The 13,160-nt window shown below is 41.7% G+C and overlaps 1 protein-coding gene across 2 annotated transcripts in view; it reads left to right on the top strand.

Annotated features, from left to right (window-relative positions):
- SOGA1 (suppressor of glucose, autophagy associated 1) overlaps positions 1 to 13,160 on the top strand; it is a 126,652-nt gene that overhangs the window by 100,039 nt on the left and 13,453 nt on the right. For both annotated transcript variants that reach the window (XM_030211568.1, XM_030211567.1), the window contains exons 9-11: positions 4,468 to 4,572; positions 10,379 to 10,546; positions 12,143 to 12,373. In XM_030211568.1, coding sequence (XP_030067428.1) covers positions 4,468 to 4,572; positions 10,379 to 10,546; positions 12,143 to 12,373 — 504 coding nt within the window. The remainder of the gene's footprint in view (positions 1 to 4,467; positions 4,573 to 10,378; positions 10,547 to 12,142; positions 12,374 to 13,160) is intronic.

Genomic DNA, 13,160 nt, shown 5'->3' with positions numbered 1-13,160 from the left:
CTTTAGTTCATTCTTATATAACAAATTTATTTACCATCGTACGTTCACTTCCGTGTTCCCAGAAAATGGCTGCGGCATTCTCTAACGCTGTTACAATTTAAATAGCCCTCAGCTGATTCTAAATACTCTATTCTGATTGGGTTCCATATTTCTGTTAGCCACCAATCAGATAAGAGACCACCAATCTAGTTCAGAATTTAACCCGTAGGGTTGCAAAGAACGTAATTGAAAAATCATTTTTTGTTCTTTATAGTTTAACAAAGAACCAGCATTACCACCCTCCCAACCCAGCTGAATATGATCTATAATTCTCCATTTAATGTCCGTTACATGATGATTTTTATCAATCCAATGTTGGACAATTGGAGCAGATATAACTTTGTTATTAATGCGAGATTTATGTTCAGTGAGTCTGGTTTTAATAGGGCGACTAGAACGCCCGATATATATCATTTTGCAAGGACAAACAATGGCATACACAACATTCTTCGAGGTGCAGTTTGTATAGGAACGAGAGGTCAAAGGACGTGTAGTTCCTGGAGGAGTCCAAGTTATACCCTCAACAGTGAGATCACACCATTGACAGGATCCACATTTAAAATGGCCCAGTTGTTCCTCAAAATTAGACATGTACTCCAACCTTTTATATGTCAACATCTCTCCAATCGTTTTACCTCTTCTGAAGGCACAAATTGGATGCTCCTCAAAACACGCATGAATCTGTAGGATTTTCCAATTATTATATATAATTTCTGTAATACGAGAGCTAAGGATGGAATAGGGGATTACCATCACTAATCTATCTACTTCAGATATACTGTTATATTGTAATAGTAAATCACGCTGCGAATATTTAGCTCTCAAGTATGCTGCTTTGACAATTGTTTTAGGATAACCTCTCTCTTGGAAACGAGTAGCCATTTTAGATGCTTGTACCTCAAACATCATATCTTCTGAACATATTCTCCTTGCTCTTAACATCTGACTCACTGGTAAACTTTTTTTCAAGTGGTAAGGGTGGAAGCTGGTGAAATGTAGCAAAGTATTACGTGTCATAGGTTTTTGATATAAATTAGTATGCAGATGACCATCTTTCTTATAAATCCAAACATCCAGAAACTCAATACCTATCATATGATATTTAGCTGTAAATTTCAAATTTTGTTGATATGCATTAAGTTTAGATATAAATAGTTCTAGCATCTGTAAAGATCCATTCCAAATAAAAAAGATGTCGTCCAAAAAACGTTTCCAAATTGTAATATTTTGATATTCTTCCAATTTATATACAAATTGTTCTTCAAATTTGGATAAATATAAAGTGGCAATAGAGGGGGCTAATGATGCCCCCATTGCAACTCCTTGAATTTGTTCAAAAAATTGTTGTTGAAAAAAGAAATAGTTTCGCTCTATCACCAATTGAGCTAACTGCATCAAAAAAATTTTGGAAATTCGTTGAGGAGAAGGACGCTTATCTAGTTCTTCAGCAATGATCAATAATGCATCTTTCTGTGGAATAATGGTGTATAATGAAGTAACATCCACCGTAACTAGCAGAGCATTATCTGCTACATCTAAACTTTGAATACATCGAAGTAAATCTGTAGTATCTTGAAGATACGATATAACCTTCTTTGCTGCTGGTTTCAAAAAAACATCAAGAAATTTAGAAATTTAGAATTTGGATTTATAAGAAAGATGGTCATCTGCATACTAATTTATATCAAAAACCTATGACACGTAATACTTTGCTACATTTCACCAGCTTCCACCCTTACCACTTGAAAAAAAGTTTACCAGTGAGTCAGATGTTAAGAGCAAGGAGAATATGTTCAGAAGATATGATGTTTGAGGTACAAGCATCTAAAATGGCTACTCGTTTCCAAGAGAGAGGTTATCCTAAAACAATTGTCAAAGCAGCATACTTGAGAGCTAAATATTCGCAGCGTGATTTACTATTACAATATAACAGTATATCTGAAGTAGATAGATTAGTGATGGTAATCCCCTATTCCATCCTTAGCTCTCGTATTACAGAAATTATACATAATAATTGGAAAATCCTACAGATTCATGCGTGTTTTGAGGAGCATCCAATTTGTGCCTTCAGAAGAGGTAAAACGATTGGAGAGATGTTGACATATAAAAGGTTGGAGTACATGTCTAATTTTGAGGAACAACTGGGCCATTTTAAATGTGGATCCTGTCAATGGTGTGATCTCACTGTTGAGGGTATAACTTGGACTCCTCCAGGAACTACACGTCCTTTGACCTCTCGTTCCTATACAAACTGCACCTCGAAGAATGTTGTGTATGCCATTGTTTGTCCTTGCAAAATGATATATATCGGGCGTTCTAGTCGCCCTATTAAAACCAGACTCACTGAACATAAATCTCGCATTAATAACAAAGTTATATCTGCTCCAATTGTCCAACATTGGATTGATAAAAATCATCATGTAACGGACATTAAATGGAGAATTATAGATCATATTCAGCTGGGTTGGGAGGGTGGTAATGCTGGTTCTTTGTTAAACTATAAAGAACAAAAAATGATTTTTCAATTACGTTCTTTGCAACCCTACGGGTTAAATTCTGAACTAGATTGGTGGTCTCTTATCTGATTGGTGGCTAACAGAAATATGGAACCCAATCAGAATAGAGTATTTAGAATCAGCTGAGGGCTATTTAAATTGTAACAGCGTTAGAGAACGCCGCAGCCATTTTCTGGGAACACGGAAGTGAACGTACGATGGTAAATAAATTTGTTATATAAGAATGAACTAAAGTAGAAAGTGGTGATACTATTAAGACTTGAAAACAATTCTTAATGTTTTTATTTTGTCGCAGCAAACCTCTCCCCTGATGAAGTACATACGAAACCTGGCCAAGTCGGCGGAGGTTTGAATAGAAAGAAAATTTGCTGCTCCACTACTACCTATTTGAAGTTAAGTAATGTTAACTAATAGATAAGATAGAATAGATATTTTTAGAAGATATTACAAGATCGGGTAGATCTATGAAGATCTGTAAAATACCATTAAGAATGGGGTACAATTCCCCATAAGGTATAAATGAATTGGATATCTGAAGATCCCCGAGTAAATATTCAGAGTATAATGTTTGTTATCACTACTTTGAATGATATTTGAGATGAGAGATATGTGTTTGGGATTATATATGAATTAATTGATTAGAATCCCCACACTTGTAATTAGGTCTACTTAATAAAAAAAATTATAAATAATTAGTAGCTTCATTATGTACGAGTTATGGAAACGCAGCTCTTCACGTCATCAGAACTGCTAGAAATATAATGCCCAATATCCAGCCCATAGCTGTCAGCGGATTTTAAGCTATGGGCTGAATTAAGCCAGGATATTCAATTCCGGGCCATGTCGGGGCTCCAGCTTTGAACATTAACTGGACACCTGCTGACATTGACCGGTGCCTGTATAGCTCAACGAATAAAGTCAGAATAGCCTTTTTACTGTCCTAACTTTGCATGCTTGCTTAACCAGTTGGTGGAATGAATATCCCTGCTAACCGGTTAAGTGCCACCTCCACCCAAGCTCTGTTCCAGGACTACCTAGTACGAACTGGACCAGGCTGTGGCGATCAGTCAGTATTCAGCATCACTACCTACTTAAGTACCACTGAACCGAGCAGGAATAAATATTAGTGTCTAAAGTATACGTAAGTACATAAGTATTGCCATACTGGGACAGACCAAAGGTCCATCAAGCCCAGCATCCTGTTTCCAACAGTGGCCAATCCAGGTCACAAGTACCTGGCAAGATCTCAGAACAGTTCAATACATTTTATACTGCTTATCCCAGAAATAGTGGATTTTCCCCAAGTCCAATTTAATAGTGGTCTATGGACTTTTCCTTTAGGATGCCGTCCAAACCTTTTTTAAACTCTGCTAAGCTAAGCGCTAATTCTCTGCTAACAAATTCCAGAGTTTAATTACACGTTGAGTGAAGAAAAAGTTTCTCTGATTAGTTTTAAATTTACTACATTGTAGCGTCATGCATGTACATGCATATTTTATAAACAATTTGAGTAAATCATAATTTCACCCATGCTGTGGCCAGACTCTGCCCCTGAACACACCTACAGACAGGGCACGTTAAAATATGCACGTTTACATACAAGAGCCCTTTATGCAGGTAAAAAGGCCTTTACGCTCGGAAGCTCCTTTATAAAATGATCCCTATAAAGACCAGTTGACCTATTCAGTTTGCCCAGTTTATTTTTCTCAACATGGCCAAGGATATATGCTAGATGCCTGCTGTAGAAACTTTGGGGGTTTACAATATATCGCTCATTATCCGAGTCAGTTGTAATATCGGTTACTGTTGGGGGTTTGTAGAGTAGGTGCTGGGAATGAGCTGTATGGTAAGAAGTGGAGTCGGCCATGTTGTCGTCTCATTGTGCCCACAACTCTGTGCTTACTCTTTGCAGGTGAACAGTCTGAAAGAGCTGTACCTGCTGATGGAAGAAGAGGAACTGAACCCATCACCCACTGATAAGAAAACTTCGGAGGAAGAAAACTGGTCCCTAGATGTGGTGAGTGAGCTGAAGACGTGAGAGAGCTAGGACTCAAGGAACTGCATTTAGTCCTAGGACGTGAACCACGCTACATGAGATGGGGAGGGAAAGGTGTACAGTAAGGGGTTAATTTATAAAAGCCGTCTATTTTATGCCTGTTTTCTAAAGCTCCCCCCCCCAAATCCTTTGATCTACAACATTAGAAAGTTATTAAAAAAAAGGTTTTTAAAGGCCCATTATTATTAGAGGACTAAAGGGTATCTTTCAGTCTTTAATGTGTACCATTCAGCCTCATATCCATATAATCGTCACTAAGGTTGCTACCCATAAACTTCAATGAAGGAGGTTTTAACAAAAGTACTTTGGTTTTCTCCAACTTCAACTTGAGACAATGTGATTGTACACAATACTTCACAACTGAAAAAGAGTGCTGAACCAAGACCAGAACACTCGCCCTGGTGTAGGAAACTGGGACCAAATGAGTGAAACCGCCTAAGTATAAAAACTTACCCCTAAATCTGAAAGGTCACATCCAAAAAAGTGCACATCGTCAAGCTGAAAAGAACCAGAGAAAGTGGAAACCCCTGCAGGACCCCACATTTAACTTTGAACTTGTCCACATTTTGATTTTGTTTATTTATTATTTTATTTTTTTATTTGTTACATTTGTATCCCACATTTTCCCACCTATCTGTAGGCTCAATGTGTCTTACATAGTACCGGAGAGCCGTTTGCAAACTCCGCTGTAAACAAATACACAGTGATGTTGTGGTAAGATAAAGTTCATGTGGCCCAGCCACACTAGGGAATCGTACAACGGAAGAGTTGTGTTATGTCCATTACGTACTTTAGTTTTGTTGTGTTGCAGAGATCAGGCGTTTATGTTGGATCGGCAGGGTATGCCTTTTTAAACAGGTTAGTTTCTAGTGTTTTCCGGAAGTTTAGGTGATCGTACGTCGTTTTCAAGGCTTTTGGTAATGCGTTCCACAGTTGTGTGCTTATGTAGGAAAAACTGGATGCGTAGGTTGATTTGAGTCCTTTGCAGCTTGGGCAGTGCAGATTTAGGTGTTGATTCGGATGTATTTCTAGTTGGTAGGTCGATCAAGTCTGTCATGTATCCCGGGGCTTCCATGAATGTTTACCATAATACATAAATGCTTACCATTTAGATGTCCCAGTTTCTCCATCTAGCAAGGTCCTTCTGCAGTTCCTCACAGTTTGCTCACTTTTTAACAACTTTTGTGTCGTTTCACCACCTCACACATGACTCCCTTTTCCTAATCATTTATCGAAACGTTCAATAGCAGCGGTTGCAGGACAGATCCTTGGGACATCTCACTGTACCTCTCTCTACTGGGACAACTGACCTTTGAGTCCAGCTCTGCTTTCGGTCTTTTAACCAGATATCAACCCATGATAGTAACATAGTAACATAGTAAATGATGGCAGAAAAAGACCTGCATGGTCCATCCAGTCTGCCCAACAAGACAAACTCATATGTGCTACTTTTTGTGTATACCTTACATTGATTTGTACCTGTCCTCTTCAGGGCACAGACCGTATAAGTCTGCCCGGCACTATCCCCGCCTTCCAACCACCAGCCCTGCCTCCCAACCACTGGCTCTGGCACAGACCGTATAAGTCTGCCCAGCACTATCCTCGCCTCCCACCACCGGCTGGCTCTGCCACCCAATCTCAGCTAAGCTCCTTAGGATCCATTCCTTCTAAATAGGATTCCTTTATGTTTGTCCCACGCGTGTTTGAATTCCGTTACCGTTTTCATTTCCACCACCTCCTGCGGGAGAGCATTCCAAGCATCCACTACTCTCTCCGTGAAAAAATACTTCCTGACATTTTTCTTGAGTCGGCCCCCCTTCAATAGGGCACAACCACCTGTCCTGCAATCTAATGTCTTAATATTCACACAAAACATCCCCTGATTTTAGGTTATAACTGATAAAACACCCTGATCGAAAAATATTAAAATAGCAGAAAACCAACATATTCCCTAGTTCTCTCCCGCCTCTCCCCTGGCTTGTCTTGTGTTCTGCACTCAGTATTCTGTGCCGACACCTTGTAAGAGACAGTTTCACTAGAAAAGGTACCAGTGGCATGAAAACCCCGATAAACACACATTCGTTTTGTACTTTGATCCTCAATTAGGGGAAAACAAACATTTAGACTTAGAATTTATAAAAACCTAGGAATAGAAGTCTTTACATATACATTATGATCATGGCATGGAATAAAAATAAGAGTCTGCATGTACAGTTTCAAATGTAAGACTAGGAAATATACTTTATAAGGGCTCAGAAGAACACGTCTGAAGTCATTCCTCTTCTCCTAATTCTGCTGGGGAAGTACATGGAGATGAAGCTACCCCCTCACTACCTCTCCACCCTCATCTCTCCCTACACTCCTTCCCAGGAACTCCGTTCACTAGGCAAATCTCTCCTAATTGCACCCTTCTCCTCCATCGCTAACTCCAGACTCCGTTCCTTTTATCTCGCCGCACCTTATGCCTGGACTAAACTTCCTGAGCCATTACGTCAAGCTCCATCCCTGGCCGCCTTCAAATCCGGGCTAAAGGCCTACCTGTTTGATGCTGCTTTCAATTCCTATCTTGTCACCTGCTCGTAACCTTTATCTTGTCTTCTCTCTTCAATAGCCCCTTCCCTATGTGTCCTATGTGTCTGTCCTTCCCTTATCCCTTATTTGTCCTGTCTGTCTGTCCTGATTTAGATTGTAAGCTCTTTTGAGCAGGGACTGTCTTTTCTTCATGTTCAATTGTGAAGCGCTACGTACGACTGGTAGCGCTATAGAAATGATTTATAATAGTAGGACGTCAGACTCACAGAAACAGAAGCCTGCGCGGCCGTGTTGCTGATCTGCAAGGGCAGGCTTGTACATGGAATGCTGCTAGCGGAATAGCAACATTAACATTCCATGTAGAATCTCAAATAGTAGCAACAGAATCTCCAATAGTAGCAACATTCCATTTAGAATCATTCCTATGTGTCCTATCTGTCTGTCCTACCCTTATCCCTTATTGGTCCTGTCTATCTGTCCTGATTTAGATTGTAAGCTCTTTTGAGCAGGGACTGTCTTTTCTTCGTGTTCAATTGTGAAGCGCTGCGTACGACTGGTAGCGCTATAGAAATTATTTGTAGTAGTGTAGTATGAAGCCTGCTGGATCCATCGGAGGACATTCTGTCCTCCTTTCCTTTCAACCCCTCTTCTATCCTATGTGATATTGTAACCCACCCTCTTTTCAGTGTTTTACTATTTTCTTACTTAGCTTTATTTTTTGTCTGTAAGCTGCCCAGACATCCTTTTGATGGGTGGGATAGTAAATCCCGAAATAAACTTGAAAGTTGATTGACCGTTTGGAAAGCCAAGATATTCACTTCTTATCTTTGTGCAAAATTTGCTTTCAATTTTTCCCCAGCATCTATGATTGTCATGTTATCCCTGAATTAAACAATTCCAGTTATTGGAATGAAGAAAAACAGTCGGCCAAATAAGCAGGCCCTGGACAAAGCCTGGGATGTCGGTTTTCCATATGAAGTTCCATAATCCAAGTGGAAACTGGACATTGTGAGAGCCAACAAACTTCCACGTGGTACAGGAGAAGGTCATGCTTTGAACAAAGTTCTTGGCAGAATATTTTGAAATACTGATGATTTTATGGCATGAGCTCTCAAGATCAGTCCCAGGCATGCCCAGAATTGGTTAAAATTGCCGGTCTCCACCTCCAGTGGGATGTTTTAGGCTCTTGTCATTTTCATTATGATAATTACAAGAAAAGCACAAATTCCAATCTGCGGGTCCAGTTCCCTGTTTTACTATCAAGTTTTCTAATAAGCTACTCAGGTGTCAAACTAGCAAAGCAACTATGCAAGACATCACCTCCCCATGCTCTTTGAAGTTTTTTTTAATTAATTTTAACCTTGGTTACTCCGTAATCTCTATTCCAGTGTCTTCCTAGAAGTGAGCACAGTGATACCCCTTCTGTCAAAATCATAGCTACTTCCTGCAGGTCAGTTCTTTTCTGGCTTCAAGACCTGCGGTACGTATCCCCTTTGCAAGCAAGTCTCCTCAATTTTTGAAGTCCTTTATTATCTTAACTTCCATAAGTACATAAGTGTTGCCATACTGGGACAGACCAAAGGTCCATCAAGCCCAGCATCCTGTTTCCAACAGTGGCCAATCCAGGTCACAAGTACCTGGCAGAAACCCAAAGAGTAGCAACATTCCATGTAGAACCCCAAAGAGTAGCAAGATTCTAGAATTCTAAAGAATAACAAGATTCCATGCAGAATTTCAAAGTGTAGCAACATTCCACATAAAACCCAAAAAGTAGCAAGATTCCATTCAGAATCCCAAGTACATAAGTGTTGCCATACTGGGAAAGACCAAAGGTCCATCGAGCCCAGCATCCTGTTTCCAACAGTGGCCAACCCAGGTCACAAATACCTGGCAAGATCCCCAAAAAGTACAAAACATTTTATACTGTTTATTCCAGAAATAGTGGATTCCATCATCAGGGTTTTTTTTTTTTTGGGGGGGGGGGGGGGGGGGCATTTCAGGCATGCAACACTATTTCTATTAGATGTATTTTTTTATTCTTATATTTACTGATTTTGGAGATTCTTATCATGATCCCTAGTTCTACAGTTCCATTTCCATTGAAAAAGTTGATATTATTGTACATTATTAATATCTTTTATCAAAGTATAAAATCCTCTCCTTTAGGCTCTGAAGGGGGCGGTTTTAAAAAGGTTTTCCCTGAATAACTAATCTGTGGCTCTGGTGTCCTTAATTGTGTGTTGGAGGGGGTATTACTTAGATTTTAAAATTTCTCTGAAGCAGATATTGGAAGCCAAAAAAATGGCTACGTTTGTGGTGTCTGTTTTAATCTTAGAAGTGTTTCCCATTTGGCTTTAAAGCTTTTCCCACTTTGAAAATTGGTTGTAGATTGACTCATTGTAGTGATGAAATGGCTGTACACTATGTTGTAGTGGCTTTAAGTTCTCTTCTTCATTTGGTAAAAGTAATCAAACAGAACAGTACTTCCCTGCAGTGGCGTACCAAGGGGGGTGCGGTGGGGGCAGTCCGCCCCGGGTGCACACCGCTGGGGGGTGCCACGGCACGCGCCTGCTCTGAGTTCACTGACTTCGCGCGTTCGCTGTAGCTCCCTCTGCTCTGCCCTGGAACAGGTTACTTCCTGTTCCGGGTCAGAGGGAGCTGCAGCGAACGCGCGAAGTCAGGGAACTCTACTACTACTACTACTTAACATTTCTAGAGCGCTACTAGGGTTACGCAGCGCTGTACAATTTAACAAAGAGAGACAGTCCCTGCTCAAAGAGCTTACAATCTAATAGACAAGTGAACGGTCGGTCCGATAGGGGCAGTCAAATTGGGGCAGTCTGGATTCACTGAACTGAACTCTGAGCAGGATCGCGCTGCAGCACCCCCCCCCCCCCCGACGGCGTGCACCCGGGGGGGGGGGGTCCGCGCTGCATCGGGGGGGGGTGCTGCACCCGGGGAGGGGTCTGCGCTGCATCAGGGGGGGGTGCTGCACCCGGGGAGGGGTCTGCGCTGCATCAGGGGGGGGTGCTGCACCCAGGGGGAGTCTGCGCTGCATCGGGGGGGGCGGGGCACCGCCCCGGGTGTCCGCCCCCCTAGGAATGCCACTGCTTCCCTGTCACTTATCCTGTATTCTACATATTCATGGTAAAAGCCTCTGAAATAAATCAATTTCCTTTGTTTTGATGGACTGTTTCGAGTACACTGTGGGCTCTTTCTTCTTCTGTGTTTGCAGAGGAGCAAATATATCCAGATACTGGCCGATATGAAGATGCTTCTGAAGGAGCTGTGCAAGGAGCTGCAGGAGGAGAGAAGAAGCATGAATGACCTCCAGCAACAATTTGCTAAAGCAAAGGCAGCTTGGGAGATGGAGAAGACGGAACTGAAGTGTCACATCCCACAGGTGAGCACCTGCAGATTCGAATGGCCCTAGTCTGGGTCATTAGCCTCTCTCTTTCTACCTGGATTAGTACTGGGTGTTTTATTTCTTCTCTGTAAATCATTCATTAAAGACCTGTATCCTCATTGTGGGTTCCATCCGACTTCATCTTGGAGATGTCAAGTATTGTTTCCCCCAGTTTCACATGTTGAGTCCTCTCCCAGCTAATTTCCTGGGACATGCCTTCCCTGACTTCAGCCGTTTCCATGTTAAGGGCAGGGAATATCTGGAGGTTCTTGGTAGGATTCTCTTCTACTGCTGCTCCTTGTAGGACTTGCCTATAGTCAACTGTTGACATGACTCTCCTGTCTGGGATCAGAAGTGCATATCATCTATGAGTAGTGGGTATCTCCCTGGCTTTGGAGTCTCTGTCCTTGACTGAGGTCCTCAACAACATCACAATCATCTGTCTTTGCCGATTTTCCCAATTGTAGCCACCTGAGATTTGTACGTCAGTTTCATCATTTGATACTGGCTCCAGCAACTTGCTTCATTTTCACTTGTCTCTTCCTCCATGTTGTCTTCTATTTACTCCGTTTTCTTCCACCCTACTTGTTATTTCATTTCATCCAAGATGGCCAGGCCTCTCAATGACAAAGAGACACTTTCTAATTGGATACTAGGTTATTATGCCTAGGCAAGTTCAATACAAAAAGGGTATGATATGCTTTCTAATCTACTGTCTACCTCTTTAGAAGAAATGTACTAGGCTTCGATGTGAAGCTCTTTGCACACACTCGCCCTGGTACAACCTCCCATTTGCAGTCCAAGTTGGAACTATTTGTCCTACACAACCAGCTGAACCCCTTCTCTCCTAAGTTCATTTATTTTGGATCCCAGGATTGTTTTTCATCGGTTTCATGCTTCTACAAAAAAAAAGCGAGATTAAAGACAGAAACCTGTTTTATTGTCTTTTGGTGGTGGTCCTCTTCGGTCTTTCACTCTATTACTTGAAGGCAGCCTTTAGATGGATAGTCTCATATCTATGTATTGTCATTCCTATTTGCAGTCAGAAAAATCATACACACTTACCTTTTTGTTTTCTGAAGCAGCAAGTCAACAAAACTCCTCTCCTCCCCACCACACATAGTTCCCTATTTGGGAGTTGTGTTCACTTCATTCACTCACAGAAACAGAAGCCTGCGCAGCCTTCTACATGGAATGTTGCTAGTGGAATAGCAACATTCCATGTAGAATCTCCAATAGTAGCAACATTCTATGTAGAATCTCAGAGTAGCAACATTCCATGTAGAACCTCAAATAGTAGCAACATTCCATGTAGAATCTCAAATAGTAGCAACATTCCATCTAGAATCTCCAATAGTATCTATTTTATTTTTGTTACATTTGTACTCTGCGCTTTCCTGTTAGTAAGTTCAGAGTTATTCAGTAAACAGGAGTTCAACATGTTCACTGGAGGATACCTCTGCATGTCCAGATCGTTCCAAGAAGACTTCGGAAAAGTCTTTCAAGAGATGCATGGTATGCAGATTACATGATCTCTCTCTGTGCATCATTTGTATGTTGCCGTCAGAGAATGAGCATTACATATCTCAACAGCTGGAGACCGAACGAACCTCCCCAGATGTGATGGTAGCTCTGAAGAGGGAACAGGAGGAACACCAGCATCTTTTGGCTGAATCGTACGGTGCAGTTATGGATCTGACCAAACAGCTGCAGATCGGTGAGAAGAACTGGAACCAGGAGAAGGTGGAACTTCTGAATCGATTTAAGACTGAGCAGAAACAAGCAGAACAGCAGATACAGGAGCTGCAGAATAAGCTCAATCAGGTGAGGAAAGTGGAAACTACCAGGTGGATATAGTTTCTTCTCATTTCTGTCCTGATTTGTACTTGTGAATGTAACGGTTACTATAGAGCAGGCTTCTCCAACCTTTTTTTTATTTTTTTTATTATGGGCTACATTTTATATTTTTTAACATTCAGAGAGCCAAGACATATGTATGCACATGTGCACACTCACACCCTTTCTTGCTTATGCTCCCTTCCCAGCCTGTACCCAATCTGTCTCTTTCTCATGTATCTTCCCAGCCTTCAGTCTTTCTCTTTCTCATATGCCGTCCCAGACTTTAGTCTCTTTCTTTCTTTCATGTGCTCCCCAGCCTTCGCAGTCTCTCTCTCTCTTTCATGTGCCCCCCCCCCAAGACTTCAGTCTTTCATGTGCCCCTTCCAGTCTTCAGTCTCTTTTATGTGCCCTCCCCAGCCTTCACAGTCTCTCTTTCATGTGTCCCCTCAGTCTTCAGTCTTTTCTCTTTCATGTGCCCCCCCAGCCTTCACAGTCTCTTTCTTTTTCATGTGCCCTCCCCAGTTTTCAGTCTCTCTTTCATGTGCCCCCCCATCTTCAGTCTCTCTTTCATGTGCCCCCCAGTCTTCAGTCTCTTTCATGTGCCCCCCCATCTTCAGTCTCTTTCATGTGCCCCCCAGACTCTTTCTCGTGCCCCCCAGTCTTCACAGTCTCTCTCTCTCTTTCATGTGCCTCCCCCAGCCTTCAGTCTCTTTCATGTGCCCCCCAGTCTTCAGTCTCTCTTTCATGTGCCCCCCATCTTCAGTCTCTTTCA

This window comes from Microcaecilia unicolor, chromosome 8 (genome assembly GCF_901765095.1).
Source record: "Microcaecilia unicolor chromosome 8, aMicUni1.1, whole genome shotgun sequence".
Lineage (NCBI taxonomy): Eukaryota > Metazoa > Chordata > Amphibia > Gymnophiona > Siphonopidae > Microcaecilia > Microcaecilia unicolor.
This window is presented reverse-complemented; position numbering and strand designations above follow the sequence as displayed.